General features: G+C 37.8%; 2 protein-coding genes across 4 annotated transcripts; one reads left to right on the top strand and one right to left on the bottom strand.

The window, feature by feature from the left end:
• Positions 1-2,469: 2,469 nt before the first annotated feature.
• On the bottom strand, positions 2,470-11,651 carry akap12a (A kinase (PRKA) anchor protein 12a). Its single transcript, XM_053510144.1, has 5 exons — positions 11,547-11,651; positions 8,816-8,915; positions 5,915-8,683; positions 3,043-5,812; positions 2,470-2,941 (listed from the first exon to the last, which is right to left on the bottom strand). Exons 1-4 carry the CDS (start codon positions 11,649-11,651, stop codon positions 3,048-3,050), a joined length of 5,739 nt encoding a protein of 1,912 aa, XP_053366119.1. The 3' UTR covers positions 2,470-2,941; positions 3,043-3,047.
• A 2,901-nt stretch (positions 11,652-14,552) lies between these two features.
• On the top strand, positions 14,553-17,138 carry stx11a (syntaxin 11a). 3 transcript variants are annotated; one of them, XM_053509358.1, is made up of 3 exons: positions 14,785-15,002; positions 15,250-15,412; positions 15,771-17,138. In XM_053509358.1, exon 3 carries the CDS (start codon positions 15,776-15,778, stop codon positions 16,655-16,657), a length of 882 nt encoding a protein of 293 aa, XP_053365333.1. In that variant the 5' UTR covers positions 14,785-15,002; positions 15,250-15,412; positions 15,771-15,775; the 3' UTR covers positions 16,658-17,138. The 3 variants fall into 3 exon arrangements, with proteins under 3 accessions (XP_053365331.1, XP_053365333.1, XP_053365332.1); XM_053509356.1 differs by lacking the exons at positions 14,785-15,002; positions 15,250-15,412 and adding an exon at positions 14,553-14,766; XM_053509357.1 differs by lacking the exon at positions 15,250-15,412.
• Positions 17,139-18,931: the final 1,793 nt, after the last annotated feature.

Below are 18,931 nucleotides of genomic sequence, written 5' to 3'. Positions count from 1 at the left end.
ACATGCATGTACACAGTAGTTGGTAGAAGGTTTCATAAGATTCCATTTCCATATTTAACTAAACACTCTTTTAGGAACACCAGCACACCTAGCTATTCGAGGGCATAAAACATGCAGATACGCGCCAACAGGTAATGTTCATAAGGTCCACCAGAACTTTAGTGATTTTGACCAAGGCTGATGCCAGTATTGCAGTATTTCGATTGTAATAGTAACTACTGTAGTAGTATTGCCCGACAATATAATTTTCAAGATATGTGACAGAGGTGACTCAAAACAGCTTGTAGATTGCTAAACCAGTTTCCATAAGCCTCCTGTGCTTGTTCGCAACTTTAGCCTTGTTGTGCCAGTGCACAGTTAAAAAAGTAGACCTTGGATACTGGCTTAATGATTACATTTAGAGTGAAAGGAAGCTTTGTATCAACTTCAGTCTTTGTCTATTTTTATCAGATTTCTTTGTTGACTTGACACAACTTCGTAACTCTAAATCACGTGTAGTGATTAAAACTCCTACCTCTATATCCTATATAATGCCTTTAGGAAGCCATTCCTTTATTACTTACCCAGGTTGCCCTGGTATCCCTTTTGCAAACTCACTGTATGAGATATGCCCAGCCAAAAAAATAGTCACACATACTAGTATTTCTTTTCTTGGCTTTGATTACAGCATCCATTCACTGTGGTATCATTTTGATAAGCTTTTGCAATGTCACAGCATTTATTTCTGCCCAGAGTCGCATTCATCTTTCATTGTTGATGGAAGAGTTAGACCACTGTGCAAAGCATTCTCCAGCACATCCTAAAGATTCTCAATAGGGTTAAGATCTGGACTACGAGTGAAAATGGTGTCTCATGCTTCCTGAACCACTCTTGCACCATTTGAGCCTGATGAATTCTGGCATTGTGTCATCTTTGAATATGCCTGTGCATCTGGGAATAAATCCATTAAAGGAAAAACCTTGTCATTCAGTATATTCAGGCAGTTAGCTGACCTAATTCTTTGGGGATATAACATTGCTGAACCTAGACCTGACCAAAAAAAAAAAGCAATCCCAGATCATAACACTGGCCAAACAGGCCGCACTAGGCATGATGGGTGCATCAATTTAGCTACCTCACTTATTATCCTGATGTGCCGATCACTCAAATCCAGACTCGTCAGACCACATGACACTTTACCAATGCTCCACAGTCCATTCTTTATGATCTCCCTTTTCCCAATTAGTCTAACTGCTAGATGGTTTTCTTAAGGCAGTTCTTAACTCAATTTTACAGTTTCAGCAATCTCCTTGATTGTTTTCTTTTCTTGGAGCAGGCCGATAATTTGAGTAACATCTTTGCCACGACCAAAGGATATTTCTTCTGACATTGTTGTTTAAGAAATAAGAAGCTACTCATTGCTTCAGTTAGAGTTCAATATCTTCTTGCCAATTGAACTATATTAATCACTGAAGTTATCATCCATAAATATAGTAATATATCCAATACTATCCAATGCTTCTTTTAGGAATGATTACACCTGTCATCACTGTGGGATTTGCTTAAGTTAGAAATGTCAATTAATGGAGTGTAGCCCACATTGCTTTTCCTACCAGCCCCTTGACATGCTGACAGCGATGTGATAATAAGCACCGGATGGAAAAACTTGAGGTCTCATGTCTGCTGCTCAACACACATACACACATGTTAAATAAGCAGAGCATGATGGTAGGTGGCAGAGAAGAGGCATTTTTTTCCCATCTAGAATGCAGTGCATGAATGTTGCATTTTGCAGCCCCTCTGAGGTTTGCCCCTCTACGCTAGATAACTTCATGTCACTGCCAAAAGCAGGTCAGTTGTTAAAGGTGCTGAAGTGTAGTGGTTGCTCAAGTGGCTAAGGCGGTGGGTTACTGATCGGAAGGTCTGGGGTTCAAGCCCTAGCACTGCCAAGTTGCCCCTGTTGATAACTTGAGCAAGGCCTTTAACCCTGTCTGCTCCAGGGGCACTGCATCCTGGCAGAGTCTGTGCTCTGACCCTGGCTGCTTCAAATACTGCGGCAGTATATATATATAACAATTTCAATGTACTTGTTGATTATAAACAATATAATTAAACTTTAATTATTAATTACAACAAAAAAAGCATATCGTTTTAATCTCCTAACATATGTTATCATAAATAAGTTAGTCTATAAATGTTTATCAAATTAGTAGTGCAAAATGTAGCACTTAAAAGTCCTATAATCCCTTCAGATAAAAATACAGACTACTTGGATTCACTTTATACTGTCAAAAAATTATCCACAAAGAATAGCAAAACAATTTTTTTTAAATAAGGACTGACTTTTTTGCATGTAGTTCGTATGCAATCCAGATTTCACAAGGAGAAAAATTGCACATTTAAAGATAACTCATTTGATAAATTGAAAAGTAATCTTGAACCAAAAGGTATTATACTTCCAGGAAAAGGTTAGCTAGACAGACTGTACAATTGAAAATATTGCTTTGGTGACAGGATTATATTTACTTTAGTGTGGTTTTGATGTATATGATTGTAAAGCAATGTACGCGGTAGCTATTCCATGTATTTATGATGCTCACACAATGACATCTACATTTTCAACTTGGGGTGCTTTCACACTGCGGTCTCTAGACTTGATCTACCTGATAAATTAAGAGTGTTTTACTGTATATCGAGTAGTTAAAGGCACAACTTAAAAAGTATTGACAAAATATTATATAAAGAAATAATAAGTTGTATTATGGCTTTGCTAAATTAAATTCAACCTGTTTGGTCTTTCTTCTGCTACATTATTGCTTACATACATGTACAATAACATTTCATTCAATTTTAGCTTAGTCAGGTACTGTATTCATTGAGGGGACACAACCCTTTGATGGCCCTTGGATGTTTCCAAAGACTGTTGGAAGACTCTTCCTCCTTTAATAGCATTCATTCAAACCTATAATAAAAACATCCAATGTTGTATTATCCAAAAAATACTTTTAACTTTAAAACGATTATTGTTTGTCTTTTATTACTTTGAAGTTATACACCACTTACGAGATTCACTTGTCTCCATGACACATGGATGTATCTTGTGCACTACCACTTGCTTCAGTCCTGGAACACTGATCATCAATAAAATCATCAAGAGCATCCTCCCATACATCATCAGGTCCTGGTCGGGATTCAACAGAAAACTCTTTTAATCTTCCACTCTTTTCTTCAGGGCTTTTAGTGTCTTCTTTGAGATTTGTTGTCTTTTCTACATCCTGTCTTACATGTTCAATCATGTTTGTTACTTTTAATTCAATCTCAGTCATTGCTGGTTGTTTCAATTCAGACTTAACTGCAGTTTGTGCATCACAGTGTCTTTCCTTAACCTCTGGACCAGTAAATGGGATTTCCTCATCTTCTCCTGTGCTGTTAACTGCCATTATTTCCACCATGGGGATAACTGTTGGTCTTTGGACCTCTGCTTGAACTATTACTTGTGTTTGAACCTCTGGGGCCATTGGTAATGTTGGCTTTTGAATTGCTGGGACGTCTATTATCGTTTGTCCCACAGGGATCACTGTTTCTAGCTTTGTTTTACTGTCCATGGTGGTCAAAACTGAGAAGCCCATATTAGTGTCTTCTTGTATTGATGTCACAACAGAGCCTCGTGCTTCAACCTTCTTTTCCACATATGTTTCTACTGATGTTTCTGTTTCAGAGGCCGAAGTCTCAGTTGTTTGTACTTTAACTGCAGGGACTGCTGATGTGTATGATTTTGCCTTCTTTGCCATAAGCATTTCTAATTTTGGTTCTGTCACCTCAGCTATAACAGGTCTCTTGATGTTTGAAAGTGCTGCTGTTTGTGCTAAAGATAATATTGTTGCTGTCTGTATTCCTGAGACTCCAATAGGAGTTTCTCGTATTGTGATGCCTGTAGAACCATCTGGTTCGTTAACTGTTAAATCTGACTGAAATGTGTTCGTTACCGATGTCAAAGCAAGGGCTTCTAAAGTAACAGATTTTCCTGTCAATGGTTTTTCTTCTTCAAGCTTTGTTACCAGTGAGCCCACTACAGATGTTTTTGCCTCAACTTCTGATATATCTGCCTTTGATTCACTCACCTCAAGTGTCTCTCCTTTGAATCCATTTATCATTTTTTTCAAGATCTCAGTTTTATTTTCAGGCACAATTGGTGATTCTATGACTACTGTTTGATCTTTATGGAGATGGTTATGGTTTTTTCCTTCTTGGGTTTCAGCACCTGCTACAGGTATATTTGCTATGTCTATTTCTGATACTATGTCTTGTTCAGACACATCTGGAGAGACATGGTTCTGTTCAGAGCCCACAGTCATCGCAGCCTTATGTTCACTTTGAACATCAACGGATACTTTGTAACTATTAGCTTCTATTACATCCATTACATTTGCAGACCCTTCAGATTTGGATGCGGCAAAACTTTCTGTGTCTTCAGCTTTATCTTTAAAAAGTATTTCAGTTACATACCCTGTTGTAATAACTGGTACTCCCCTGACACCCTTTAAGCACTGTCTTGCTTCTACTGTTTGGTCAGATATTTTACATTCCACTTCTGTTATTTCTTTATATACATCTGATAAAAATTCTGCAGTAATTTCAGCAGTTATTTGGCTACTTTCCTCATAAGGTTGAAAACATAATTCAGATGGTTGACGCTGTCCTGGTTGCAAGGATAGTAGTTGCTTTTTGGTGTTAAGTACAGATTGATCATCCACACACTGTATTTTAACCTCTTCCAATGACCCTACTCTGTCCATGCTATTAAGGCACTGTAGATTTGGTATTGGTTGGTCAGGTTTATATAACTCCTCTCCTGTTTCTTCTTCAAATGTAAATTTTGACTTAGTAGTTTGAATCTTTTCTGATTTTGATGGTGAAATTACTTTTTGTGGCTCACCTGAGTTAACTTCAGGGCTTGCTGTTTCATAATAATATTCTTGCTCATCCGCTAAAAGTTTGGCAGATTTATTATTCACACATGGTCTAATAACTGCCTCTATTTTTGCTGATTTTTCTTTCATAGACTCTGGAGATACAGCTGTAGTTTGTGTATCTTCAATCACTTTGGAAAATGTTGCTTGTGAAACTTGCTTTGAATTGTCAGATGTTGGTGGTTGGATTCCATTCTCTGCTACTTGCTGAGAGGTGGCAGGTGGCTCCTTGGTCGCCTCTCCTGTTTCAGTTATATTAAGTGTGAGCATGCATATTTCATTACCTGCAGTTTGTTTTCTCTTGCAGTCGTCTACATGCGGTGTGTCAGTTTCTAGCCACAGCATAACCTTGGGCATATCTTGTGGCTCTTTATTCGCATTTTGATCATTAGTAGTTGCAAGAGGTAAAGTTCTTTCTCTGACAAATGCACTCAATTCACTTTCTTTACATTCTCTTTTTTTTGCTCGTTCATCTAAAATTTCTGAAAAGTTTTGTACTTTGAATGTGCAAACAATCTTTTCATTAACAACTTCCTCAATTGTTTCTGCAGCTGTATGTTTAAACTTTTGTTCTGCTTTTTCTTCTTCTCCATCCATCTCTATATTTTTAAAAACTTCAGATGTATCTAATTGGGTGCCAAGGGGAAGTGATACCACAGCATTTTCCTTTGCTGTTTGTGATTCAGTATTGCTCACTTTAACTCGGATAATAGGACTATCTACGGAAAGCTGTGAAGGGTCATTTTTCATTTGAATGTCATATTCCAAATCCATTTCAGTCTTTAAAGAATCTGATATAGGGTTAGCATTGTTAATTGCTGCTGTAGTCTCTGAACATCTCACATTTGATGCAAAAACTCCAGTCATATCCTCTATTATTTCTGAAGCTTGACTCATAGAAAGATCTGATTCTGCAACATTGTGCACTACAGACTTACCCACTTCATCGACTTGAAAATGTTTGTCCTCTGTAATTTTTGAAACTTCATTTAAGGAGCTGTCAAGTACTGATTTTACAACGCTGACTGCTACAGGGCCAGGTACTGAAACTAGACTGCACTGCTCAACATCATCAGCTGATGATTCAACATCTGGAAGTCTGTATTGTACTTCAAAAGCTTTTTTAGTGTGTTCTATGAGCTGTTCATATACAGGTACAGGTTCTTCTAAAACTGGTTGGAATAGACCTAAATCCAGTGTAATATTCTGCTCCTCATATTCAGTTTCACCATGCACTGCAGCATGAACTGGTGTTAATTCACGCATTCCATTTAACAATTCTTTTGAATCCACAGCTTCCATCTGTACCACAGGAGAAGCTTCTTCCTGAATGTTTTTAACCATGATACAATGTTGCTTCGATTTTCTTGCAGTTTCAGCAAGAATTGTGCTTTGTTCATCAAGCAAAAGCACTTCATGTAGCATAGATTTGATTTCTTTGATTTTAGCTTCATAGACATTGTCAAGTGCTACTCCCGCTGCTTCAGATTCGTTTGCTAAATCCGCAGAGGCAAATTCTGTCGGCACAGCACAAGTGGTTTCTGATATTCCTTCAAATAAGGGCAATGGAAGAACAACTTCAGCAGCTCTAATTTCCTGAGAAACAATGCCAATGCAGACGGATGTAGCTTCATCTTTTTTATGGGTCATTAGTAGTTTTGTTTCAGTTGTTGTTGATGATTCAACAATAAATTGAGAGACAGACACCGCCAGAGCCTCAGGGACTTCATTATTTGTAGTGAACGACAGAACATGTGGAACCAGGTTGAAGGACTCCACAACTTCCTGAAAGATTGTGTCAGATTCTCTCATAGGTGATATTGGTGTTACATTTCCTGATGTTTTGGGGGACTCTGATAGTTGGGAAAGCGCTGACACCATTTCAGTTGTTTCATCCTCAGTGTTTTCAGATGCCTGTTCGGGAGCCGTGACTGCATCAGCTGTCATATCTACTATATCATCAGCTAAGGTGTCATCTTGAGTTCTCCACTCAACATAGGATAATGGAGTTGCAACACTTTCTTCAATGATTCCTTCCTCTGGAATGTCACTAAGTTGCTGATGTTTGCTTATGAATTCTGTCAATTCTTCAATATATTCCGTAGGAATAGGTAGAACCGATGGCCCAACATCAAAGCATAAAGGTCTGACATTATATAAACATTCCATTTGTTTCGGTTCGTCCTCTTCGTCTATGAGTTGCACCTCTTTTTCTTCTTTACATTCAGTTGTTCCATCAGTCATCAGGTTCAGGATTTCAGGTTTAGCTATTTCATATTCAGAAAGTGGTACAACACTTGGTGTTTCATCATCTTCAATGTCTGTCACTGTACCTTTACTGCCTTCATCAGATGACATGTTTTCTTGCTGTCCATCCGGCTTAATTTTTTTACGCCCTGATATAAGCTTCCGTAAGGAACATGAAGACTCATCTTTAGATATCTCAGTGTCGGACTGCATCTGCTCAACTGAACTACTTTCTTCCATTCTGCTTTTTCTTTTTGGAGTTACCAACTTTTTAAAAGACTTCCACGTGGATCCACTGTCTTCTTCTGCAGGATTTCCGCTTTGTTCATTGGATGATGTAAGGTGGTCACCGTCAGTTGAACTTTCAAAGGGTGATTCAGTTGTTTGTTTAAGCACCTCTCCTTTATCATGTGTTTCATCCTCAGAGTCAGATGTTTTTCTTGCTCTTGTCTTGGCAGACCTGACACATATCAGGTTTTCCCAGGAAACGGTCGAGTCTGACTTTTTTTTTGACTCTTCATGGCTTGTGTCCATCATCTCATCAACAGACTGTGTTTTGACCAAACTTGTTTCTTGCTCCTTTTGGGACATAATTAAATCTGTAGATAATTGAGGATTTTCAGTGATATTTTCTCCAGGCTCAAGTAAGGTTGTTTCACTCTTTCTCCTAGTGGAAAGTTTCCTAAAGAGCCTCTTAAATGGACTTGCTTGCACTTTATCTTGTTCTATGGAGTTCATTATGTCTCCTGCTGCTGTAGGTTTGCTCTCATCTTTATTATACAGCTGTATATCCTTATCAAATGTTCCATTAGAGATTTCAAGGCATGTGCATGTGGTGTCTTCTTTCAAAGTTTCTCTATCAACCAGTTTGTTCAAGCTTTTGAGTTTCTCTTCACTCTCTTTTGGTCTCTCATCCTCTTTTTTCTTCTTTCTCAAACTACCCAACATTCCCTGTGAGAAAAATCGTTTAAGTGGGGACATGGGTTCCTCAAATTCAGGAACATCCTCCATCATTCTTCTGTCTGAGGCTTCTTCTCTGTGTTCAGAAATTTTACCCACTTTTACTTTATAGTGTGTCTCATGAGAATCAGCACTTGCACCAGCTGCAATTCTTTCATTCTTTATCTCTTCTGCGTCCTGTTCATTTGTGCTGACGGGATTCACATCTACAGTGTCCCAAGAGTCCTCTGATGAACCTGAAGCATGTCTGTCCTGCTCGTTTCTGTTTAGCTTGTCTGCACCATTCTTCTCAACCATGTCTTTTTTTAGAGTGAACTTAAATCCACCAAATCTGAAAATTTTTTTGAATCCAAGTTCATTTTCATTGACTTCATTGTTGGCCTCATTTACCTCTTTTGCTATTATGTCATCTGCATTATTCAATTGCTTGCTAATGTTGTCATTGCTTGCTTGAGAAAAATCTTCTTCTTGAGGATTGTCAGTTGTTTCAGAATCATCTTCTTCCAGTGTCACAAATCCAGACCCCCCTGAAATAATATAAATTGTCAATTGTGGTAAATTACACCATGAGGTTTAATATAGACCCAAGTGTAATACTACATTGCTAAATTAGTTTTCATATATTTATAAATGAAGAGATGTTTAAAGAATATACTCACCGTCAACAAGGTCTCTCTCCTCGGATTGACTGTTCAGCTCATCAGTCTGGCTTTCTGCTGTTTCACTGTGGCTTGAGATTTGCTCACTTGTCTGTGTCAACTAGTTATATGGTAAAGCATATAAAGACAAACATATAAATATAAAGTGTTCTACCATCCACAGACCAAAAGTGAAAATATTTACAGTAACATAAGTCATGAAGGGGAACAACTGCCACATGATAGTACTACAGTACCAACAGTGAAAGAAAAATGAAAAGGAAAACATGAATGTACTTGCCCATTGTCTCTAATGGTAAAAGTATTTTTTATCTACACTTTATATTGCATAGTGGGTTATGAATACATGGCTGATTAAATAAATAAAATATACACATACATATATTTTACACTTTAATGAGAATACCCAGCAGGGGGAAAACATGCAAACGCCACACACTGAAGGTGGGAATTGAACCCTTGACGCTGGAGGTGCGAGGCCACAGTGCTAACCACTATATCACTGTGCTGCGCCCACTGAACTACCCAAGATATATTTCTTCCCTTTTCATGATTACACATGAATATCACAATTGTCTTTGTAGAATTTAAAATGTCACACTTTTTTGAAATTCGTAGGTCTTCCTAATTGGGAAACTGCTCCTCAAATACATTAAAAAGTAATTTATCTATTTGTGTAGTTAGGGTGTGTGTATAGGAATGTTCAACGTGAGTTTATTTAGCCAATTTTCTGAAGGCCCTATTAATTCAGTTTGGAGAGGAAAGCTATAATTCTAACATATAAGTAATAATATATGAATGCATAAGGTCAGGAAAAAAGGTAAAAAGTCTTTTTTTTTCCGTTTAATTGTAACAGTCAAATACCCAATATTACAGCATTTGCTACTAAATAATACTTTACTTTTATTACTTAAATTTTTAAAGACCTTAAGATCTAACGTATAACATATCCTGTTCCACTGTTGCAGATTTCATTTTTAATGTGGGAAATCGATGCAGATGCTATTTGGAGAGTAGCTGGTAGTAATTCTATATTTCCAGTGAAATGAATATAGCACTGCATTTTAGCTTGTCTTCTGCATACAGTAAGTAGGCCATAATATTAACGGTGGTGTAGTGGTTAGCACTGTCGCCTTGCACCTCCAGGGTCCGGGTTCGATTTCCGGCCAGGCTCTATACCCATCTCTGTGTGCATGGAGTTTGCATCTTCTCGCCTTGCTTGTTGGGTTTCCTCCGGGTGCTCCAGATTCCTCCCACAGTCTAAAGATATCCAAAGATATGCAGTTTAGGCTAATTGGCATTTTCAAATTGCCTGTAGTTTATAAATGAGAATGAGAGCGTGTGCATGTGTGTGTGCCCTGCAATGGATTGGCACCCTGTCCAGGGTATACCCTGCCTCGTACCTGAATACCAGATAAAGCAGAATAGAAGATAAGTGATTGAGTGAGTGATCACATCACAATGGCTCCTGTCAAGGGGTAATATTAAGCACTGTGTGAACAGTTAGTTCTTTTACTTGATATGTTAGAAGCAATAAAAATAGACAAGTATAAGGATCCAAGTGGCTCTGAGAATGCTTTGAGCATTAGGACTGCATCATGGAGTAATAGGAGAAGATGGCCTGGTATGATGAATCAAGTTTTCTTTTAAATACTGTTTTGGCCAGGTGTGTATCTGTGTAGACCACATGGGAAACAGATAGCACCAGGATGCACTATGGAAAGAAGTACAAGACAATGTGATGCTCTGGGCAATGTTTTGCCTTGTACCACCTACTGTACCTAAACCATGCTGCAGAATGAACACACCCATTCACGTTATTTCTTAATGTTACTGGCATCTTTTAGCATGATAATGAGCACAAATTTAACAAAATAAGACAATTTTTTTTGTTATGGTTTGAGAAAACTGATAAACAACCCCCCCCCCCAGGTGCTAATGTTTCGGGGTGAACACCATTAGATGTTTTGTGGAGTTGACGCCTCAATGGGTCAGAGATGTTTTGGCAAGGGTTAGTATAATACACAATATTAGGTATATGGTTTATAAGTATAATACACAATATTAGGCATATGGTTTATGTGTTGTGGCTGATACACTACATACACATACTGTAGGTATGTACACATACTGTATATACACACACACACACACACATATATATATATGTAGGTATTTTTAGATACTCTTAAAAATGAATATTGTAATAATAAGTAAAACATTATTAACTGCACTGCACTGTTGTCTTGGTTATGTGTTTGTTATTTTGTATTCATGTATTATATTTATATAGCCTTTACTTATGTATTATGTGTTTGATACCCTGAACTAATAATAGCTTAACACTGCCACAAGATGGTAAAACTGCCAATAAGAGTGAAATTCTACTACAGAGGCTTTTTAAAAAAATTTTTTTTAGTGGTTGTCATTGCAATCTTTCAAAAAGTGTTTGTTTATTGTTTGCCCCAGATAACCCGGTCAGCCTGGGACCCCATCATGAAGTTTTCTTCCGTAGGCACTGGCACTATAGCTTACAGTGAGCATCTAGCATCATCATAACACTGTCCACTGCAGTGCAGCAGCAAAACACTAAAAGTTCCCCGCAGTTTTCACCCCCAATACACACCAACAGCAGTTTATTTCTTATCATGTACTGTATAGTCACTCTTACACTTTTCTCGGTTTGGAAACGGCTTAAATAAAGGCTCGAACTGATGTGTATGATTTGTACCTTGTCTTCATCGCTGTCCTCTAGTACCTCATCCTGTCCTAAATACAGCTCCTCATCGTCCTCCTCATATCTGCTGTCCTGCTCCACGGATAATGTCTCTCCCATCTTCCAAAGCGGCACGAAATCCCCCGTGTCCCGCTGACTAAGCTAGAACAGCTATCCTGAGTGATGCCGCTGAGGGGCTGTGAAGGCTTGTAGAGCGCAGCCTCCTCCCGCCATCACACGCACAGAGCAGCGGCACGCCTCAGTACACCAGCAGCACCGCACACTGCATCAAACTTCTGCTGGGAGCCGCGGTAACACCTACTGTATACACTAGACTCTAACACACTACCACAAGCATTCCTTTTACACAGTACTGCTTCCACTGTAAGCTCACTAGATCAAAAGAATGAAAAGATACATTGTTTCCTTTTTCTGGTTTTGAACGTACTAGGGGATCATTTGCATGCTCAGCAGCCAGATCATTTACTCAGGTCTATTATTATTATTATAAGTAGTAGTAGTGGTAGTAATAGTCACTTTAAATATGTCACTTTCAGGTATATTTGCACATTTCTGGACATTTCTATTTATATTCAACTTCATTCCCACACAAGAATTCCATAAATTCTATATTTCTATATTGTACAGCAATTTTTCTCATTTTTCTATATTTTTCTTATATTGTATATATTGTACTGTACAGTTATTTTATTCTTTCTTAGTTTAATTCGCCTTCGATTTTTTTTTCATATTTATTTCCTATTAATAGTATTTTATTCTAAGGTCACGGGCAGTTATCTAAGCATTTCACTGCATGTCGCACTGTGTATGACTGTGTATGTGACAAATAAAATTTGTATTCAAAATTTTTGAATTTTTTTTTTTAGTAGTTGTAGTTGTTGTAGTAGTATCATCATCATCATCATCATTATGCTGGCACAAATTCGTCTTGGAAACTGTTCTAGTATTTACTTTTATTCCCACAATAGTCCCTTAACCCTATACATCAAATTTAAACAAGAAGTACTTAGACATGTCACTATGTTTTTATAATTTTTATGCATTTGAATTAGAACATATAAAGAATGTCTACCATGTCTTTTGGTCACAAATTTTATGTTTTTTTTTTCTTCTTTATATTAATTTACTTCCACATGTTTGTTTTTTCTCTTTCCCATATGATTTACAACATGATTAAATGTGCTGCATGTTTGTTTATGTTTTTTGTATATTGCTATACATGTGATAAAATAATTATATTTAATTTAACCACATCTTTTGAAATACTGCATATGGTTTAACAAAACCTCTTTTTTTGGTTAAAAGATGATTAAGAAGTTTTACATATGATATGGTAAAAACAGAACTGTTTAACATAAAAATTTAAAGAAATGGCAAGGACTCTATACAACACCATGTGTGATTTTGTAACATGCTGATTCGCTACAAAGCTGGGGAAAAGTCTTGGCCCATGTAAACAATTGGTACTTATATAAAACACATAGGCACTGTGAATTAAGATCATGTGACAAGTTCAATAGGATTCTGGAGATAAGCACTATTCTTTTTATGGCCATGTCAACCAAGCAATCACAAGCTTGGTAGAATGCTTCTCTTACCCTTTCCATGTTTTTCATCCTTTGAAGATGTCTTCAAAATGAAAACCTAACAAAATTTCTTCTGAGAAGGCATTTGGAATTCAGCTGTATATAGCTCTAGCTTTTTAAAAACACTACACTAAACAAATAACAATAAACCAAATACTGTATACTGACAGTGTAATCTTCAGAGTCACATTGAGCACTAGAATTCCTGTTGGTTAAGGCATCAACTGGCACCACAAACTCTACACAGGTACAAGCTCATGATGAAACCCAGGACACTGGAGCTACCAGGTGGATTAATATTATTGACAGGAATGTTTCTGAAAAACATGCCAAATGAAACATACTTTATAAGGACATATTGACCTTGATTATGAAGAAGTTATTTTAAATAACATGAACAAATATTTGTTAAAAATAGTTTTACTCTTGTTATGTATATTTACTGCCAATAAAGGATTTATTATATTTAGTAGTTTTATTTATTAGTAATAATTAATAGTTTAGTTCCAGAAAATTCACAGAAAAATATTTCAGTAGCAAAAAAATCCGGTATTACCTCTACTGCCATCAAGTGGCGAAGCAGTGAAAGTTTTTTGCTGTTTGTGCAGCGGGACCTTTACAGATTGAATTTACAAACAGGGTGGATTTGTTCCTGTCAGGTGGCGATTGTCTAAGATTTATTAGGACTTTTAAATGAGGCAGTTACCATTCTGTAAAGCAGGAAACCACTGAAGTAGAGTAACATTGCTTGTTCTTTTCTCTCTTTTGTTTGTGTAAATTTTTTATATCTTATGGACATAGTGTATAATATTATAAATTTGTTGCCAGGTCTTTCCACATTTTTTAAATACTTACAGTACGTTCTAAACTATATACTTATATGATTAAAGTAATAAAATTGACTTATTTACTTTTCTAAACTATAACGATGTCACACGTGAGCCAATTGATAAAGTCCACGCTGGTAATTACAATAATAAACGCAGCACGTCATTACAATTTATTACATTTCTCATTTATAATACAATTGTAGTTTAATATCTCAAACAAATGTTTAAACTTGAATAGTATTCATTCACTCACTACAGGTTTCTGATTTGTGATAATACGCTTTTTAAAAATCTTTAAATATTGTTTTTTAATGATAAATTCGCCATACACGGCACGTGCTATTCTCAATAAATGTCTAATTTAGAATAGTGTAGTGAACAGAATAAAAACATATTATATTACGGATCTGGCAACCCAGCAAACGCAATACATTTCGCAACCCGTACTTAATGCACTATAACTCTTCTAATTAAAACCAATTGTCACGTATCTTTTGAATATTGTGTTTTTTTATTTTTAAGTCCTGATGCTGTTAGTTACTATTTTTGCGTTTCGACTGTTTTATGCCCTGGGGTTAGATTGATGTTAATGTTAAAGACTAACTCTGGGTGGATGAAGTGCGACTCGAGGCTGAGAGATAAATCGACCACTGCCACTTTCGGTAACTCCCACTAAGTCGCTTGGCTGCTATTTCCTGCAACGATGTGAGACTGAGGAGGAAGAGCAAAGAGGAAAAACTTCGATCATTTGAATGTTATATCTGCATATTCTGGCTGGTGCACGGAGCATGAAGTGAGGTAGGTTCATCCGACACTCTTTTTTCTTCGGCTTTTAGACGAGCAGGTGGTTTGGGTTTGGTCTCATTTACCTTTAAACAAGTTGCAGCGTTTTATGTTTTTCTGTCGCTGGTGTGTCGCTTACCGAAACACGAGAAATATGGTTTAGTTCTCCAACACCTGTTCCAAGACTGCCCCTATAGGACGCTTTTCACTCCAGCACAAATGTAAAGACTACAACGTCGAGCGGGGAAAAGGTCTGATATACCCTTTTAAACAAGTAGACTTAGGCTTATTATCTAAACCACTTCTGTGTCAATCACAGATATTCAAAGAATTAAGATATATACTTTTTATTATTTTAATACATATATAATGTTCGTGAAACAAAGGTGTTTGTTAAGTGTTTAGATCCAAATAATAGACTTATTGCATTTCATTTTTGTGTCCTAATTCCTAAATGTTAAGTAAAGGGAAGTCCCCACCCATCTCTTCTCTATTCAGTTATACTTGGTCTTATAGGAAGTAAGCATCATGACTGTGTGATTTCCATTACTCGGAAAAAGTGATGTTTAAGACATAAGGCCACTGGTGTGACAGGGGGTTTCTTTACTGAATTACTCCTACGCAGTGCTTTAGCAAGAGGCCCTTATTCTCATTTCAGAAGGTATGTCATGACGGCTCTGCTTTCAGTTTGTTTACTCAAATCTGCGTTTATACAGAATTCCTTTCCACCCCAAATATAACCCGATCTTTAATACGATCTTGAATTTGAAATAAATTTCTTATGGGGAGCTATTGTTTTGCATTAGGGTTGGAATAGAATTTTTTAAGGATTGTTAATAGCAGAATTGTCATGTGTCTACGTGTTTTACCATGCTGAGGCATTCTGTACATCTAACATCTGTTTAAGTTCAGTAAGACCCTATTGCATAACATTGGAAATCTAGGGCCAGTGTGTTTAACTAACCACATGCTCTTGTTTGTGCCTAACCACACGCTCTTGTTTCTGCTTTATCATAAAGGAGAAATGAAGGATAGACTGTGTGATCTGAATAATATTGTATCTAAACAATCCCAAGAGGAGCCATCTGTGGAGAATGGGGAGGACTTGGACAATGGAGAAGTGGAGCACCATGCCATGGTGTTCGAGGGTGAAGACACCATGGACGATGTTTTCAAGGAGGCCCAGGCTATGCACAAAAAAATCGCTCACCTCAGAATGGAGGTGAAGAAGCTGGGCAAGCAGAACACCCGTTTTCTCACCTCAGTCAGACGCATCAGCAGCATCAAGCGGGACTCCAATGCCATTGCACGCAACATCAAGGCTGAGGGAGAGAAGCTGTATGCGAGGCTTCAGGACATGGAGAGACAGTGTAAAAAGCTGGAGGAGAAACAAGGGGCCCACTCCGCGTTCACCCGCATGGTACGCTCCCAGTACAACTCTTTAACCAGTGCCTTCCATAGTGCAATGTCTGAGTATAATGAGGCTGAGATGGCACAAAGGGAAAACTGCAAGATACGAATCCAGCGACAGACGGAGATCATGGGCAAGGAGGTGACTGGGGATCAGATTGAAGAAATGATCGAGACTGGAAAGTGGAATGTCTTCTCGGATAACCTTGTCACAGATGAGCGAGCCTTTCGTTCAGCACTCAGCGAGATCGAGGACCGCCACAAGGAGCTTCTAGAACTGGAGAGCCGCATTCGAGACATTCATGAGCTCTTTTTTCAGTTGGCTCTGCTGGTAGAGCAGCAAGGGGCTATGGTGGATAACATTGAGGCTAACGTATGTGCAGCAGAAGAGTTTATAGGCAAAGCTACAGTGGAGATCAAGAAGGCTGTGAAATATAAGAAGAAGAATCCTTGTAGACAGCTTTTTTGTTGTTGTTTCCCATGTTGTAATAAGTGAAGAATATGCTTCACTGCCTTCTCATGTCACACCCATTTCAAAATAACAGGTGAGCTTACTAAATGCAGGATTTAATTGGCCTGTCTTTGGTGGAGCTTCATGTCGTTGTTGCTCAATGGTCATGTGATTAACAGGAATGTACATGTCACCAGCCTTTTCTTTTTTTTTCTTTCTAAATTTGTTATATGATATTACTGGTTGCCTAAACATGTCATCAAATGGAGTGACAAAGCCTTGTTTACCAATAGAGCAACGATATATGAACACAGAACTGCTTATTATTCCAGTTTCATATTTGTATTGTTTCTGTTTTGTGTTTAATAACGGTTCAGAAAGAATTTGTACTATATTATTTAACTTTTAAAATTATGATGTAAAATAACTGCAACATAGAAAAAAGAAGCTTTATATTTAAGTGATCATGCAAACTTTTTATTAATGTTTTATTGTTTCATAAATGAATAAATAATTTTAACTTTGGGATTCATTGTCTTGGCTTGGAAAAAAAAACAAAAATGTACTCAGTGCATTAATGGCTGGTTATAGTTTCTTGCATTTTTCAGTTCAAGCACTCAGGAGCAAAACAACAGCTGTTTAAAAATCTCCTGAGAATGCATGGTTAAAGCTGATTAAATCTGATATGCTCTGCTTGGTTGGAGAGACAACCTTTAGCCACAGCACAGCCATTTATACATAACTGAGGACACACATGACTTACTAACTGTTAAGTGCAGTTCTTTGTAATGGCATAAACAAACTCTGATGAAATAGTACAGTATGTGTTGAAATGGAAGTGGTGTTAAATGAGTTATAGTTATTATGATGTTTGTATGAAGATTCCTACAATGTGTCCTCCCTGTATCTAGTTTCCTCCTACCTTCCAAAACGTAGGTGGATTGGTGACTAAAGTACCCAGTGGTGTGAATAAGTGATTGCATTTACTGTACATGGTGGCCTGGGAACTAAACCAGTGGCTATATTACCACCTCAGGCCTAGTGTTCCGGGAACAGGCTTTTAATCCACCACAACCATAACTAGGACATTTTTTTTTATTTTTATTGTCATTTCGAAGACATAGCTGGTATACAGTAGTACAGGACCCGAGGACCAGCATGCTACAAAAAACCACACAATCAGCTGAGACTAATTATAGCTTATTTAAACTATACTATAGTACAGAACTACATATAGTAGACAACAATAAGTATAATACAGAACTCAGTTCTAATGAGAGTAAAGTATTGTACAAAAAGCATATTATAAAAAAAGGGTTATATTATAAGTGTAGTGCTTGTTATTAGCGTTATTGCAGGTGGTACATATGTTATAGTATTTTGCTTTCAGTAGCAGTTGAGAAAGTAACGTGCAACATTTGCTTTAAGTATTTCTGTGTATTTGCTAGCATGCATGTGTTTGTTGGTGGTGTCAGTCCATTTCCTGAACACTGAGCACTACAATGGTTTATACAAGGAAACACAGTTACGCAGTCTGGCCATGTGGGCCCGCATATGATATCACTACCCAGATGCCAGCTGATGCAAGAATTTTGTGAAGAATGCATGGGATCATCCAAAATGCTGGTAAATTTGTGGATGCAGTGTGTGGTGTAATTGTCAATGACGGAGGGAAGAGAGGCCCGGACTATCTTCTCAACTATCCTAAAGTCCCATTAAAAAGTTAGCATGATTTGCAAAGGTACTAGAAACGTTTTCTTTTTCTTAATAGCAGAGTAGGCATGAGGTGGACGCATTTGCTGCACTTACTCTGCAGGGTCCCGTGGTCAGTCCTGACCTTGGGTTACTGATGTGTAATGGTGATGTGCCTGTTTCTTCTGCATTAATGTAAGTTCTTGAGGTTTGTCTTGAGGTTCTACTGCCAGTTGCCCTCTATCTCCCCAAGGCTTGACAGTGCTGTAGATATATTGATGAAGATCAGTTGCCACCTGTGTATAAATGCTGGAAATGGCTTGTCATCCATCCAGGGTATATTCCTGGCTCATGCCCAGTGTTACTGAGATAGCCTCAGGACAAAGTCAGGGTGAGGTTTTTACTATGTGAGTAAGCTTATAGGTGGCACGGTAGCTGTGTGCATGGAGTTTGCATGTTCTCCCTGTGCTTGGTGGGTTTCCTCCGGGTACTCCAGTTTCCTCCCACAGTCCAAAGACATTTAGGATAGGTTAATTGGTGTTCTCAAAATTGCCTGGAGTGTGTGTGTGTGTGTCTGTGTGCCCTGCGATGGATTGGCACTCTGTCCAGGGTGTACCCCGCCTTGTG

This window comes from Clarias gariepinus, chromosome 13 (genome assembly GCF_024256425.1).
Source record: "Clarias gariepinus isolate MV-2021 ecotype Netherlands chromosome 13, CGAR_prim_01v2, whole genome shotgun sequence".
In the NCBI taxonomy this organism is placed as follows: domain Eukaryota; kingdom Metazoa; phylum Chordata; class Actinopteri; order Siluriformes; family Clariidae; genus Clarias; species Clarias gariepinus.
Note: the sequence above shows the minus strand (reverse complement) of the source record. Positions and strands in the feature narration are given on the sequence as shown.

Excerpts from the sequence above, each read along its gene's own strand:
- akap12a (XM_053510144.1), bottom strand. The coding sequence starts at position 11,651 with ATGGGAGAGACATTATCCGTGGAGCAGGACAGCAGATATGAGGAGGAC. Across the intron at positions 8,916-11,546 it reads AGGACAGCGATGAAGACAAG|TTGACACAGACAAGTGAGCA; the intron begins GTACAAATCATA and ends CCATATAACTAG. Across the intron at positions 5,813-5,914 it reads AGTTTCAAAAATTACAGAGG|CTGGAGTTTTTGCATCAAAT; the intron begins ACAAACATTTTC and ends TAGAGGATATGA.
- stx11a (XM_053509356.1), top strand. The coding sequence starts at position 15,776 with ATGAAGGATAGACTGTGTGATCTGAATAATATTGTATCTAAACAATCC.